The sequence below is a fragment of the Nannospalax galili genome, unplaced genomic scaffold (genome assembly GCF_000622305.1).
Source record: "Nannospalax galili isolate Female #2095 unplaced genomic scaffold, S.galili_v1.0 scaffold7, whole genome shotgun sequence".
In the NCBI taxonomy this organism is placed as follows: Eukaryota; Metazoa; Chordata; class Mammalia; order Rodentia; family Spalacidae; genus Nannospalax; species Nannospalax galili.
Window position 1 is genome coordinate 9,308,393 of NW_008359081.1, and position 17,149 is coordinate 9,325,541.

The 17,149-nt window shown below is 37.4% G+C and overlaps 1 protein-coding gene across 5 annotated transcripts in view; it reads right to left on the minus strand.

Moving 5' to 3' along the window:
- The window catches only part of Dmd (dystrophin), a 2,373,110-nt gene that overhangs the window by 84,182 nt on the left and 2,271,779 nt on the right, over positions 1-17,149 (minus strand). For all 5 annotated transcript variants that reach the window (XM_017795501.2, XM_008822732.3, XM_008822735.3 and 2 more), the window contains 3 exons: positions 14,750-14,824; positions 2,872-3,073; positions 495-580 (listed from right to left, as the gene is read on the minus strand). In XM_017795501.2, coding sequence (XP_017650990.1) covers positions 495-580; positions 2,872-3,073; positions 14,750-14,824 — 363 coding nt within the window. The remainder of the gene's footprint in view (positions 1-494; positions 581-2,871; positions 3,074-14,749; positions 14,825-17,149) is intronic.

A 17,149-nucleotide genomic window follows, 5' to 3' on the forward strand; every position in this document is an offset into this window, starting at 1 on the left:
CTATCCATCTCTCAAATAATAAAATGTTAGTCACATCACAGAATTGGATGTGTCAATATAACTTGCAGTAAGATGATTATAAAGTAAACAATGTGTTTTGAACACAAATGCCAGATACTATTGTCTAAGTAGGAATAGAGAGATGGAAGAAATGCAGGCATTAAACCTTCACATTTGTTTTTCTGACTTACAGAAAGGGGTTAGGAAATCAGACTTTATCCCCTTGGAACATGTGTTTTATTAAGACACAGTCAATGTAACAAAAAAATAATATTCAGACTAGAGAAGGTAATCCTCATTCTCTATTTAAATACCTTCAATTTAATGTTTGACAGGGAACAGCACAACCCAAATTTTATGACACTCTAAAAGCAGTTCTACATCTTATGTGAGAAACCTGCTGTCAAATAAGAACAGTATGTCATTTTCCACCTAGAAGTCGAGTAATTAGCCAACATCAGTAAAAGAATACAGACTTAATATACATGACTTACATCTGTACTTGTCTTCCAAGTGTGCTTTACACAGAGAAATGATGCCAGTTTTAAAAGACAGTACACGGATCCTCCCTGTTCGTCCCCTGTTATGAAGAATAAAACCAGAAAACAATTACTGGCACTCAAATAGAGGGCAAAAACAAACTCCCAGTTAAGAAAAAAAGGGCCTTGATAGAGAAATCCTAAGGATAACTATTTTAAGATTGTTAAGAACTTTTCTGAGTTCATTATCTATTTGGCTCATGACCTGAAATGCAATGAAAAAATTCGATCAACTAAATTAATGAATATTTATCAACTTTCTGATTCTTAAAAGCCTTTACTTGAATTGTTCGAGTAGCTCCACATGAAATAAGGATAAAATATTCCTCCATTCATGTATGGAGAAGCATCTTGGCTGAATGGAAGAATTAAAATTGTGCACTCAGCAATTCTGGTTACGGAAGCAAACTGTCAATTTTGCTGTTGAAGCCAAAAGATTTCCACCAACTAACTGCTCTACTTAGTTCAGCACTCACTGAATTTCATCAAATTGTCCCTTACTAAGAAGATTCACCACTTCAGGTCACATGACACAATATAAGATGAATATTTATATCTAATAACATCATGACACACTATTAGAGAACACTCAAATACGTGCTTTAAAAGTCATAATTCTTAAGTAGCCTACAACTATATCAATGTTCTAATACATCTATAGTTTTAATTCAGATATAGAATGTAGAAATTAAGCATTCCACACAAAAACTGATTAACATGCTCATTTTATCCGGGGAGAAAAAGAAAAGTAAGAATGAAGAGCTTTCCATTTTATAGAAAATATTTTTCAGTAATTTTTCAGCTTCTTATTACTTTGGAAAGCAGCTGTATCTTAGATTTTGGTATGTCTGTTGGTCAATATGCTCAATTTTTCAACTAGTACAATTAGATCCTTCAGCTAAAGAGAAATCTTAGAGCAAACGCATTAATGAGATTCTTATCACTGAATTTCTTATCTTTTTCTCTGTTAAGAAAAGGCAAATCATGCCAGGCTTGGGGGCAGACACCTCTGATCCCCTCCACTTTGGGAGGCAGAGGCAGGCAGGTCTCTGCGAATTCAAGGTCATCCTGGTCTACAAAGTGCTTTCAGGCCAGTTGGGGCTACAGGAAGAACCCTGTCTCAAAAAAACAAACCAAACAACAACAACAACAACAACAACAACAACAAAAAACCAAAAAACAAAAAAAGGCAAATCAACGTTTACCAAGTACAATTTATATGATAACTCAGGTCTTTAAGCAGTTAAAATTATCCTCAAATACTTTTCAGGCAGGTCGAATGGAAGTTCTATATTCAGAATCCATTCACCTGTCATCTGCAAAGAAAATCATGCCAAAATATATTTGAGGGAAGTCCTGAATACTAACCCTTATCAAAACAAATGTAAATGTAATCTACAATTAATATCTGACATGTTCAAGAACTGGGTAGATAATTACCACGCATTTAACAGTCAGATGGTCCTGAAACTTAAAAAGCAATATCTTATCAGAATAACAGAGAAAATCATGTACATATTAAAGAAGAAGGTGGCAGAAGTATACAACAGAGGGAAAAGGCAAAGTAGTTATGTAATTCCTTTAAGTGAAAGCTTCCCAGATTTCCAAAAGGGATTATGTTCTTGGTGATGCGTGAAATGAGACAATAATTTTGAGGCATAAGAAGAACTCAGCGAAAATCCACACCAATTCCTTCTGCTTCCTCTTCAATTGTTTCCATTAAGCTCTAGACAGAAATTAGAACAGGAGCTATCTCCTGTGCGCCATCCAAAGAAAACAAACAACTGCTCACTACCAAAGAGAGTCATGAATGGACGCACCAAACAGCAACTTTGTTAAGACCTTATTAAAACACAGAACAACAACAACAAAATTCTTGGTTTCGGGAGCTGAGTTTGCTTTTATGTAGCTCATCTACTCATAGTCTTTTGCAGAATTGTCCTATGCATCAGCTAAGACAATGCTGCTCTGGTAACAAGTGTGCCAGCATGTCCAGTAGGGCTGTCATACCTGCTAATGAGAGGGACCACTCCAAAGAGGATTGGAAGAATTCTAAAACACACGAGTGGGAAAGGAAAGAACCATGCCTATACACTGACTCATTCTATTTGAAAAATGAGCGTCTCAGAGTTCTGTTTGTTTTCTAATCTGAGAGCAGTCTGCATTCGAGCTCCTGCTTGCTAGTTTATTAAAATATTTTTCAAGTTATATGCAGAGATGATTTATTCCAGGGACAAGACAGCCACAGCTTCTGCGACACTAATGTACACTGTTACCATGGCGTAAACTAGGTCCCCTGAGACAAAGCAAGAGAAAATCTTGCCATACGTACGTGTCATAAACATTAAGCAGCCAGTTGAGACACATATCCACACAGAGAGGGACGTTGACCAAATTGTTGTGCTCTTGCTCCAGGCGATCATAAATAGTAGTCAAACAATTAATGATCTGCAGGATATCCATGGGCTGGTCATTTTGCTTGAGGTTGTGCTGGTCCAAGGCATCACATGCAGCTGACAGGCTCAAGAGATCCACTAGAAAAACATACAAAAGCACAAATGACTCATAATATAAAACCTTTTTCCATTCGTGATCTTTTGGGTATGCTGGTTGAGTTGTCTCTTACCCTTTAGTAAATTCCAAACCTAAATCACACCCTCTTTTAGAGGTGTTCTGTTTTCATCACTCAACTTTTTTTTTTTTTTGGTCTTTTTTGAGACGGGGTCTCCCTGTAGCCCCAGCTGTCCTGGAACTCACTATGTAGACCAGGCTGGCCTTGAACTCACAGAGATCTGCCTGTCTCTGCCTCCAGAGTGCTGGGATTAAAGGCATGCACCACCATGCCCGGCTTATCACTCAACTTTTAAGTTGATCAAATTTCACCAGTATTCACACATTGGAAGTTGTTTTTGAATCTTACTGGCATTGAGTAAACACATGGGCAAAGACACACATCTCTACATATCGGAGAATAACTGATAGTTAAAGGGACCCCTATCTCTTCTATGTGAAGTCATTTCCACTTGAGTAAGAAAAAAAAAGTTAGAGGTTTTGAAAGATACTGACAGCCTTTTCTTGTATTAGAGATCAGTTCGATTAATCTGTATGGTTAGGGTTGTATAAGCTCAATTTCTGGTTGTGCATTTATACCCCTCAGCACCTCTTTGCTGCCTTATCATCAGGTAAAAAAATAACCAACTTCACTAAAATTTTCTATAGGCAGACAGCATAATCTATCCCACTCTCAAGTCTAAGGCTCTCTTCTTTTTCCTTTCACCTTCAACCACATTCCAAAATGTACTTTTCAAGACTCATAACAACATCAAAGGCTGGAGGAGGGAGGTTCCCTTTGTATGAGGTAGTATTTAATAATATGCTGAAAGCCAATAATTAACAAAAGTAAATTTCTACTTGGTCTAACATCAGTAAATCACAAGCTTTATTCCCAAGTGTCATGAAAAGACTTTTCTCTAAGGCCAATTTATTAGCAAATTGGAAATCCAACATTGGTTTTTTTACCACCTAGAACACCTAAGCTCTGGCCAGAATTCTCAGTCCGTTAAGAGAAAGAATCAATGATAATAAGTAGCTCTCTCATACACCTAAGGAAAAGAGGCACTAGCTATAAACACAACTTCAAATAAGAACAGGGCCCTGCACTCAGTAAACAGTTTTTTCCAATACCAAAAGGAATGTAAATTTAAAGCTATAATATATTTTACTGGTTACTGGTGGTTGGTTCTAATTAAGTGCTAAGGACAAAATACAAATATACTGGTTAATTAATACCTATGTAGCTTAATACCTATACATTGCATGCTTATCTCTCTTGAAATAGGAAATATGAAGACCTAGTATCAGAGGAAGGAGGCAACTTTCATTATTTTTCACTCCCCTGAGTAAAACTTTGTGTCCTGGACTAGCCTCCCTTATTTATTTTACTTTTGTAGTGCTAGAGATAGAACCCATGGTCTCACAAATGCTAGGCTCTACCCCTGAGTTATAATCCAAGCCTCTTTTGATTTATAATACAGCCATGTGTTGCTTAACTTCAGGGAAAATTTCTGAGAAAAACATCATTAAGTGATTTCATCATTGTGGGAACATCACAGACTATAGTTCTACAACTTAAGATGGCTGTAACACTACTAGGCTATATAATCTTATGGGGTCACTGTCATATATGTGGTCAGTTCCTGCCCCCCCATCCTTACACAGTACTCCACTGTACTATAAAGATAAAGAAGTGGTTTCTTTTCATGAAACCCGAGACTGTGTAAACTTGCAAGTAGGAAACTGGCATTGGGAGACTGATCTGAGGGAGTCTGATTTACAGGTGGGTAAAATAGTGAATTAAAAAAAAACAATGCAAGTAGGCAGGTAGCTTACAATGCAAGTAGCTATAAGGAAAGCTGAATGTGGAGTACGTGGGAAGCAGAAAGGAGATACAGGGGCAGAGAACTGAAATTTTCATCAACTCTTCTGTATGCTCGACTTCCTCAGACTAAAAGTGCTCAAGTGCAGGTCACAAAAACACTCGGAAAGTAGCACACCGGTTTTGTACTGGAAAAGTGAAACAGATTTTTTCCATATACCCATATTCCAAGCATATTTTATCGAAGGACACTATGGACACTTTGAAGTTTTTCTGTTATCTTCCTTTTTTATTACAAGCTTTAATCATTGTAAATATTTTGCTTTTGAGCCAAGGATATAAGAACACTGAGAACTTTTATACTGTTTTTATGAAGAGTCTAATGGACCCATGTGATAGTAACAAACAAACAGCAAAACTGCATTAATTTCATTTTATCGGGCCTAATCTCTACACAAGTGAATAGGTAACACACAGAACAGAAAATTTACAGTATGAATAGCTCCAGAGGGGAGCAAGGTGATTGCTCTGAAATAACAGGAACAGAAGATGACATAAGAAAGAAATACTGCGTGATGTTCTCTGTTAACACTGGATGTGGCTATATAAGACCAATGCATCACAGAAGATGGAAGAACACATTTCCCAAAACAAATACAGTAACATGAACTTTGTTTTCATACAACATTTTTTTGAGTATTTTATTATTTTATGTGTATGAGTGTACTGCCTGCATTTAAGTGCATTTGTGTCATGCAATGCTCGCAGAGGTCAAAAGAGAGCATTGGATTCCCCTGGAACTGGAGTTACGGAGGTTGTTAGCCACCATGTGGGTGCTGGGAATCAAACCTGGGTTCTCTGCAAGGGCAACCAGTGCTCTTAACTTCTGAGCCATCTCTCCAGCCCCTCACAGAACAATTTTTTAAAAGCTTCTATTTAGACAGTAGACCTGCACAGAGATGAAGAAAGAGATGGGGCAATTTCATTGCCACAAAGACATTAACTTACTGCTTAAACCAAGCCTATTAACCAATACATGGAGACTTCTCTGGCGAAGCCTTAAATGGAAACCTCAATTAATATCCAGCAGAAAGTTTTGTAAAATCATCCTTTTTCTTGAAACTAAGAACTAAGTTGGCCTGAGATACTCTGCTAGAATATCTATCACAGATGTCACAGCAGTGAAAAAGTGACTTGCTGTGTTGATTTGTAAACATGAATTATAGTTTATCCTCACAGTTTACTGTCATCATTACCACTAACCATTTTTGTCTGGTCTCAGTAAGACCCATGCATACCATGGTGTTTGGGAAAAGGATGCCCAGGTTACCATCAAGACACAGGAAACCCTAGGTGAAACTTCAGTTTGTCCTCTGGGTTTGCCAAAGTATGTTCAGAATAGTGGCTCTTGAAGGGAGAGACAAAATACACCTTGGTGTGGCTCTTGGAAAGTGTGGGCAATTGGTGCTTACACATAGTCTCTCTGGATAGCACACTGTGACATACTCAGCAGCTGTGATGGATATCCCATTTCACTGTAGTTGGTATACCATATCTAGATCCTGAAAAGAGCTGTAGATTTGGAAGGATGGCCATTTGGCTCCTGGGAGTGCTCCTTAGCAACTGAATTGTCTAACTACCATCATTAGTGTAGTCAGTGTCAGGAATGAGATTGTTTATAAGACTCTAAAATCATTCTGAGCTGAACTCTGACTAAAACATTATTTAGAAAGCAAAAGGGATGATTGTAATAAAGGCAGTGAAAGTGAACTGTCAATGCTGGTTGCCAAGCCACCCTTAGCTTGAAGTAGCACAGGTTTTCAAAATGATTATAGATCAAAATACAACCTTCCAGCAGAATCCTGAATAGGAATTTGAATCAAAGAAGTTAAAAAATATTAGGATGGATCTGCATGCTGCTATCAGGCGTGATAAAATGTAATTCTTTAGCTGTATTGTATTAGTAAATGCTTAAGAAAGAGGAGAATCTCCTTCCATTGAGTTTCCCCTTTTCTGATCTGCAGGAGGAACTGCAATCAAATGAACCTACTATTTATTACTTATGACAAATAAGCTACGCTTGTGTGATCAATTACAATGAAAAAGATTAATTCAAGTAGGAGATTTAGACAGGTTCCTTGTTTCACAACAACTTTTTTATTTTTTGATGGATGCCAGTCCTAGTAGTTCTTGAACTAGGCTACAATAAGACTCAAATGCTAGTAATATTCTAAAATGAGAAACTATTGCTACTGAAACTTAAATACAAGAATTCCACAGGGATCAACGGAATGGGTTAGTACTTCCTATTATCATGACTGACTGGGGCTGTCATGAATATATCGTTGACTACAGGGTAAAATAGGCTTGTCTCTGTTCTCGACAGAGCTGATCCCTTACCCTTGGATTGGAAAGTCCTGGAATATTTTATTTTGCTACCATCAACATGGGCTAGCATAGTGGTTGAATTCAAAGGAACTACTCTGTGTGTGTGTGTGTGTGTGTGTGTGTGTGTGTGTGTGTGTGTTGGGAGGCAACATTTGGATTAAAACAAATGAAATGGTAAAGGAAAAGTAAGATTGTGGCTGAAGGGAAGGAAGATGCCAAGTATGTCTTAAAAAAAAACATACAAAAAAACCTGGAAATGTAAAAATGTTGGTGTCAACGGAAAAGAATACTCCTTTTGCTTTAACTTGAATTCTCTTTGGGTTAAAAAGCCTTGTTAAAACTTCTGCCTCCACTAAGGAAGTTGGCAAGACTGCCAACCTAAGAAATACCATGAGTGAAAGCCAGGTGTGGTGGCACAGGTCTTTAATCCCAACACTCAGGAGGCAGAGGCAGGTAGATTGCTGTGAGTTCAAGGCCATCCTGGTCTACACAATGAGTTCCAGGCCAGCTGGGGCTGCAGGGAGACCCTGTCTGAAAAAGAGCCCCCAAAAAAGGGGAAAAAAAGAAAGAGATACCATGAATGAAGGGATATGTGCTCCTTTACGGAATAATATTAAATATGGCTATGTCTTTTGGTTCTTGTTTTATGGGCTAAATCTGTTATTAAGCATCTGTGCCAAAGCATACCCCATAGGAATATTTACGTAGGCAAATGTGGAGAACAGAAATTTACAACTATCTGAATGAACACTGTGGTCGTGGTAACAGAGATTTCAAAGTTATTGGGGTTATGGTAGAAGGTCTACATGCTATTTGTCTCATCTGTCATAATATTATATGACAAAAATGGTTTTTGTCCCATTACTGTGCATGAAAAGCCATAAGTGAGTGGAGGGATAATTGGAACAGCTGGATCACTGAAAGATAATTACATTTAATTTGGTGGGCCTACTTTCCTAAGAATGAAAAGCCAGAAGTTTGATGTGAATGATTATGGAAATTTTAGTGGCATTCCCAAGGCATAGTTCATTTAGGAGTGACTACTATTCTTATCATTTTAACCCGTAAGACAAGATTATTTATGCGTCAATTTTAACTCTTTTTTAAAAATGTTAATTACATTTATTTCATTTATGTGGGGTTGAGGTATGTGCCACAAGTTCAAGTATGAACATCAGAGGAAAACGTGTGGGAATCAGTTCTCTCCTTCTACCATGTGGGTCCTGGGAACTAAACTTTGATCGTCAGGTTTGGCAGCAGGAACCTTTACCAACTGAGCCATCTCACCGGCCCTTCCTATTTCTTTTACTATTTGTTCTTAAGCAACAATATGTCTGGTAGACAAAGAGCACTGGGCCACTTGAAATAACAGGAGATTGTGAAAACTAGGATCCCAGCTAGGAATATCTGGCCAGTTAGAATTTGCTTTTAAATGAAAAAGATTAAGTGATGAAAGAGGTGTTCTAGTAGTGGAAGAAAAACACTTTGAGGGCATTCAGTTCCAGGAGGAACTGCTGCCTAGAATAACTGGGAAATAGAACCAGTGATTACTGTACAATGGAGTCTACAAAGTGCTCTTTGACATCTCAGCATCATGACTGAGGACCAACCATTTGTTTATCTATTGTGCAACTCATGGTCATTAGAGAGACTTTGAACAAGACTACAATACTTCCCCTGGAAGACGGAGGGGTCTTCTTATTACAGAATCTCTCTCTCTCTCTCTCTCTCTCTCTCTCTCTCTCTCTCTCTCTTTCTCTCTCTCTACCAATATCTGCCAAGCCACATAAATTGAGAAAGTTAGTTTAGCTATGACTTCAAGATGTTTTTAAATTATGACATAACAGAGACATACTCTTTATCCTACATGAAAAAGTAATACCTGTACATGGAATAAAGTAGATTGGGGTGGAAGAATCTTTATGCTGCTTCTCCAGAGCCTTGTTGTAAGGCAGCATGTGGCTGCGAATCCACATCCCATTTAATGCTACTGTGTTGTAGCTTTCTCTGGCAATAAACTGCAGCTGTGTAAGCCATGTTATTGTGGGTCCTGTGAGTCTGCTTTAGCAAGCGAACCCTGCCTAATGCCTTCTTTAGCCACCTTTAGTGCACTATTAGAAGGTAAGGTCCATTTACCCAAAAGAGAGCACATTTTTCACCTTGTTTGTCTTAGTGAAGGCAAGTCCAGAAGTTTCGGCTTTATTTAGACAACTCTTGGCTGTGCCAAACGTCTATTATGCAGGATTTCGTTGTTGAACACAGACAAATTCTTCTCAATTTCTTCTTGTATGGAGAATATTTGTCATATTTATCAACTGTAGTATATTTAGCCCTGTGGTTTGGGTTCTCTCCAACCCCTTACACATTAATAAGCTAAATATACTTGCTTTGTTAAGTGCATTTTGACTTTTGCTCTTGAAACTTTGGTATCCTTTTCATTTTAGAAAGCACACCCTTGAGGCTGGAGAGATGGGTCAGTGGTTAAGAACAGTGGTTGATCCTTCAGAAGACCTGGGTTCGAATCCCAGCACCCACATGGCAGCTAACAACTGTCTGTAACTCCAGTTCCAGGGGATCAGACAGCCTCTTCTGTCCTTGCGGGCATTGCACGACATGGGGTGCACTTACCTACATACAGGCAATACACTCATATACGTAAAATAAAAATAATAAAATTTAAAAAAATCTTTTAAAAATATTTTTAAAAGAAAGCACACCCTTAAGGAATGTCACCAGAAACTTAAAAGAAGAAAGAAAATTCTTAGATTATCTTCTTCATAACTTTCTCCTTATGAACCAGCTTATAAATCTTTCTCACCAAGAATTTCTTTGTCCCTGCTGTTCCATAGACCTTAACTTTTATTCGCAATACACTGAAAAGCACTACAGAGTCATATAACATTAAACTAATTATAAACTGAGGACATTATAGGCCAATAGTATATTCTCTGTAGTGTCATTTGGTTTTCTGTAGTATTGAACTTTGATAGGGATGTAAAAAAAAATAAGATCAGGAGCTTAATAAAGGTGACTGAGTTAAGTTTTCCAAGGTATCTGTAATTCAAATTCTTCACTGGCATCAGGAAATCACTGAGATAACAGCACTAATTTCCATTAATATAAGACATAGAAGAAGCAGTCGTTGGTAGGGCGAGTTTCATTTGCTTATACCAAAGACAATAGCTCTTTATCATAACTTTGTAGGCATAGAAATGACAAAGTGCTGGAAGGTAAACCTAAGCAAATACAAAATTGAGAGGAAATTCTTAAAACACCTATTGAAAACTTACTAAGTAATTGGACTCCACCTGTTTTTCAATAGTAAAAGGATTGACGAAACTCTTAACTCTGTTCTTACTGAACATGGGACCTATCCATGCATTCTTGAGCATTCAGTACTTAATTTAGATAAATACACTCTAATTTTGCTTTCCTTGAGCTTTTTTTCCAAATAAGAGTGAAGCTCTCTGAAAGGAAGTGCTGAGAATTTCAAATCTGCTTAAAAGTAAACATTTAACAAAATCATTCGACATTCAGAGCTTAAGCTTATTACAAGGTTATTACCTCAAATGGCCAACATTTTTTTGTACAAAATGTTTTAATTATAAAAGTTACACATGCATATATTTTAAATGGTCAGATGGAGCTGTCAGTCTTCACATGAAAACATTGCCCCTATGCTAGTCTTTCTTTCTACTCTACAGGCAATGCAAAACTTTTCCAGATTGTTTCATTTACACCCTCCTGGATCTGTAGTCTCTTGGATTCAAGAAATTTTTGTCCCTCAAATTTTTTTAAATATTATTTTTTATTTTTTCTAGAAGAAGCAATAATATCAAATTTCTGTTTTTCCCAATATTTATCATAAATTTTGACACAAATTGAAATGAGAGACAATAAAAGACATACATGAATAAAATTCTTTTCATCAGAAAAACTAAATAATGCTCAAATGGTTCCAAGGCACATTATGGAAAGGGACAACAGTCATAAGACATTATGGACACTTCCATCTAGTCTCTTTTTGACATTTGTCAGACTACAACCTGGAACACTTGGTTACCTCCTTTTAACTTTTAGGATCTTATAGGAATAGTCTATAGCACTTTATACTAACCAGTTCATAATTCTCCTCTTTTATCAAAGGAATGCAATACCTCAGGGATAAGGCAAGGTCAAGAGGAAAAAAAGGCAGAAGACTTTCTCTGTTCAACCCCTTGAGCCTACCCCTCCGCCAAACTGTTTTATGCCTGCTATGATTCATTAGCCAGGTCCTTTAAAAGATCCTAGGCATGGGGAGCCTTTATTATCTACTTGAACTTGGCAGTTTATACCTGAAAATAATAGCTTTCGGCTGTAAGCTCTTATGGCAATAAAATCATCCATTGGCATTCATTTACATATTCATTCCATGGAATATATCACGCCCTACTCTATGTCCAGTTTTGTGTTAAGCACTGGAAATAGCAGGATGAATGGGAAGGGCCTACCTGTTCCTTCACAGTAATTTCGGTTCTAGGGCACTTCCATCTCCATATAAGAACTGCATGCCAGTAGTTATTTGATTTTCACACTGCCCACTTCTAAGGACCTCCTGGTTGAATGTCTTTGTCCCCAAAGACTTGGTGGCCAAGCCTTTCTGTCTTTCCCAGTTCTGTCCCAAATTCTGTCCCAATATTGGCATAGATGACTACTACATAATTAAAGCTTCTCAATTCTCTAACTTCCTATTTATCTCCATGGAAATCCACACCTAATCCACCCTGACAACCTACTTAAACGTTTGTAGTCTAGACCTAATCATCTAGAACTGTCCCACATTTTTTTTGAGACAGGGTCTTACTATGTATCCATGGCTGGCCAGAAACTCGTTCCATCTGCCCCTGCTGGAATTAAAGGCATGTGACACCAAGCCCTGCCTAGAACTGTTCCACTACTGAAACAGTGCTGAGCTATTTCCCTCCTGACCACAACTTCTTGACCTTCAGTCCCTTCAGTTACCTAACACTCCCTCTACCTCCTAATTCTCAATTACTGCCTAAATTTGTAACTTTCCCTACCAATGCAGTCCTGAAAGAATATTTTAATCACTCTTTTGCCCAAATCCTTATAGTGCTTGTCCAGTAGTTATCTACCTACTCTAAGACAGATGCATGCAGCTTCTGAAGGCTGGATACTGTTGAAGCAATATTGTACCAGTAGAGATTGCTGCTGTTGTAAAACACTTGGCTGATTGGGTTCCCTAATGTTGGTTTGCAGCCTAGCCTCCCTCTTATTCTCAAGAAAGATAAGCCCAGCATCAACCGTATCATCTTCTACTATTAACTACATCACAGGGATTCTCCAACTCCACACAGAAACTGACTTGCTGGAAGCTAGGTGTCCTTCACTACCCTGCCACCAAGTTTCTTGGTTACTTAGAACCTGCAAGTATCTTTCTCTCTTGTCAGTGTAGTGGAAAAGAAGTGTCTCTTCTTTCTCTCTGACGCTAGATCACCTGCCCATATTTTGTACATTTTTATTGTCTCTTCTTACACCACTAATTTTAATCTCATTCTATCTTTACAAACTCACATTCATTCCTGTCACCTCTACTTTATTACCACCCCTCTTCCCTCCCCTCTAAAACTAAATTTCCCCAAGAATGGCCCTATACCAGCCATCTCTACTTTGTTTACTTTTAAGCTGCTCATTGCATTTATTACCATCATCAAAATTCCTAATGGACTTTCTGTTGCTACATAGAATGGAAAGCATCCTCAACTCCATCCTGATGTGCCAACATCTGACCTTAGTGACAGATCCCATCTTCTTTCCATGCAATGGTCACCAAAACCTCTTGGGATTTTCCTTCCTCAGTCCCAGCCATGCCTCTGCATTCCTGTTTGTTGGTAGCTCATCCTTTGTCACAAACAACTCTTTTCTTCTCACTCTCTTTTCTTGCTAAGCTACCTCAACCCACCCATAATTAATTAAAAGCTTATGATTCTAAAATATTGCATGTATAGTTCTTAGTACTATATCCAACTGTGCTAGCCAAGTCTACCATTCACAGGGAACCCCAAGCCAAAAACCCATGGGTCTTCCCTTCCCTGGCTCTCCTTCATCCACTAAAGCAAATAAACCAGTAAGGGTTAGTGTACTCACCTCCTAAATATTGAAATGCTCCCTACATATCTCCATTCTTATTTTATTAATTCAAGCCACTATTTTGCTGGTTTCAGTTCTGTAACAAGTCTCTTTTCTGTCAGTGGTTCAACCCCTCAATTCATTCTTTGTGTCCCAGCCAAAATGATTTTTCTAAATGAAAATCCAACAATGTCATCCCCTTGCCAAATGCTCTTGAATGGCTCCCACTGACCTCTAAATTCTTTAACTTGGGCTTTAAAGAGCCTTTCACAATCTGTCTCCTGCTTCTCTCTCTAGCCTAATATTTTACAATAGCCCTCCTTGGAATTCTGCACATTAGCCATGCTGAAGCATTTTCAGTTCCTGAGTTCATTTTGCTTTCTTTGAGCTCCAGGCCTTGGAACACAGTCTTCCTTCCCTACGACTAGAACACTCTTTCTAGAGCAAGCTCTACTTATGCTTCTAGACTGAGAGTTTAGACAACACCAACTCAAGCAAACATTTGCTGAACACATAGCTAGCTGTTCACACAGTGTTCCATTCTTTCACTGCCACACAACTAAATATGACAATAAATCTATATATTTACTTTTCCTCAGTGCCTCAGCATGAAAATGAAGATAGCCTCACAGTTTTTAATCAAACATGGCTGTAAGTGATGACCTTTTATACACATTTGCTTCTGTATCCGGATGTTATACATACCCTGAGCATTCTTCTTTACATTTTAAGTCTTTTGCGGTAGAGTCTATCCTGACTCTTTCATGGACATATTGTTAATGCATACTGACACCCAAACAGTATTATCCACAATTCATTTTATTGATAGAAGAGTCATGTAGCACTTCAGGATCTTTCCAAAGATACATGATTTTAAAAACACAGAAGTATCCAATCATCTTTCCTCTATCACAACATTCATCTGAATATTAGCATTCAAAGCAATAAACCATACAAATCTGTGAACTCAGTTTTGATAGAGTCATAATCCTCTAATACTAAATGTCTTTTGTAAAATGAAGAAATAATGGGAATGGGGGAGATAACTCTCACAAAGAGAATTGTGGGCACCAATGATATTCATTAGGAAACAAAACATATCAACATCTTGCCAATTTAACATTAGTAGCTGAATACTGGAAGAGATCATTCTAAATCTAACAAAATAGTCTATATACTAAGCCAAAGGTGCTTTAAAGAATGAATTTTATGTTGCAAGAGGACCTTGTGACTCAAAGGTGTAAAAGTGAAAGTATCTCCATTCTTTTTATTAACAAAGGAAACTCATCAAGATCATCAAGCAGCAGCGAGTACTTACAGCAAAGGGCTTTCTGCAGCCTTCGGAGTTTCATGGCAGTCCTATAAGCGGAGAATCGGACATTATTCAGGTCAGCTGAAGAAAAAAGGAGAGAAACAGAGATCATTTGTTATTTCATCAGAAAGCACAGAGGAAACCCTGATGACTCGCCAACAGCAACAAGAACCACAATATTAGGCTGAGGGGGAGAAAAAATCTTGTGTTTCTGCTCCAATCTTTAGGAGGTGAAATTCTGCTGATTTGAGGTTAAGGGAAAAAAATCTTTCTTCCCTTTGACAATCAGGAAAGCTTCGTTCTGTGAAGGACTACAGTGTCAGAGACTGCAGTCCAGTAACGCACTCTTGGGAGAAAAGGAGGACAGGCATTGTTTTACTTTCTAGTCTCTAATCTGGGATCTACTGTAGTAAATCTTTGCTGCATAAGATTAAAGAAACAAAAGAGTACATTATTAAAATTGCTATAAGGACTTAAAACTCAAGTAGCAGAATTACAACTTTTCTGATTACAAAAGGTATATGTATGTGTTGAGGAAAATGTAGAAACAAAAGAAAGTTCCAAAACCTAGTAAACAAATCATCAATAATCCCATAACTAAAGAATATATATTGTTAATGTTCTAAGCATTTTATGTGTTCTGCAAGTTTATATTTTAAAATATAATTGAGAGTAAAATCAACTTCAACCTTTTTTTCTTCCTAAAATTATATGTATTTGTCATGTACAGTATGATATTTTGAGGTATACAAATACATAAAGGAATGGCAAATGTAGGTAACTAGCATGCATTACCACACAATGTTATCATTTTTTCGTGGTGAGAGGACTTAACATCCACTTACTTTGCATTTTCTTTTTTCTTTTTTCTTTTTACTATTTTTATTTTATGTGTATGTGTGTATTGCCTGTGTGCAAGTAAGTGCACCCATGTCCTGCAATGCCCAGGGAAGACAGAGAAGCTGTCGGGTCCCCTGGAACTGGAGTTATAGACAGTTATTAGCTGCCATGTGGGTGCTGGGGTTTGAACCTGGGTCTTCTGCAAGAACAGTCAGTGTTCTTAACTGCTGAGCCATCTCTCCAGCCCCCACTTGGCATTTTCAAGCACACAATACATCATCATTAGTTGTAGTCACAATACAGTAGAATAGATTTCTTGAACTTATTCATTGTAATTTTCTATTCTTTGACTAATAAGCAGCTTTATAGTCTAAGATACAATTCTAATATGTAGTGTAGAGCAATAATTCGATAATTTAGCCTACTGTTTTCTACATCTGTCTGTCTATCAGGCCCTAAAATTCAAGTCACCTAAAGAGAAGTTATATTCAGATAATACTCTTAGTCAGCCTGCACAAGCTTTCTTATATGACAGCTTATATTTCTTTTCTAGAGTTTCTATAGATGTACGTTTCAGAAACTCAGCTCCAAAAAGCTCCATGAAGAGAAGAATCCAATTGCCTAATTCTGTCCCAGCAATTTAACATATTACTACTCTCTTAAAAAGCACAACCAATTCAGTCAGGGGACTCACAGACTGAATAAGTAAAGAAAAACAACTGAAAAAAGAAAGACAACAATGATAACATAACCAACTGTCGTAATCAAATGGCACCCATGACACCAAGTCTAAAGTAAAGAAAAGGTAATAATGTAATCCATATCTAAGTTACCTGGATCAATATTATTAGCTTTATGGTCTTTACAGAAGCCAAACATAAAGGCCTGAATTTAAATTAAGTGGAAAAAAGAATGTCTATAATTTATTTTGAACTACTCAGCATAAACAGTTTTAAAGACCAGCGTTACCGGGGCTGGAGAGTTGGATCAGTGGTTAAGAGCTCTAGCTGTTCTTACAGAGGACCTGTGTTCAATTCCCAGCTCCCACATGTCAACAAACAACCACCTGTAACTACATTTCCAGAAGATCCAATGCACCCCTTTGCAGACATTACACATACATGGTCCTCTTACATACATCCAGGCTAAACACTCAGAAATAAATAAATAAATAATTGTGTTTAGAAAACTGGCAATACAAATTATGACAAGGATTTGGAACAGCCAGAACTCTTACTCTGTTGGTAGGCATACAAAACAGTACAACTTTGGAATGTTTAGCAGTTTCTTATGAAATTAAACATACATCTATCTGATGACCCAAATGTTCTATTCATAAACATTTACATAAACAAAATGAAAACACATGTCTACAAAAAGGTTGGTACATGAATGTCCACAGAAACTTTATTTATTAAATAGCCGAAACTGGAAACACAGCGACAGAGTAATATATAAACAAACTGTCATAATCACGTAATAGATACTGCCATACAACTAAAAGAAATTAACTACTGATAATGTAACAAAAGAAATGAATCAAAAAAAACGTGTATCTGGGTATTT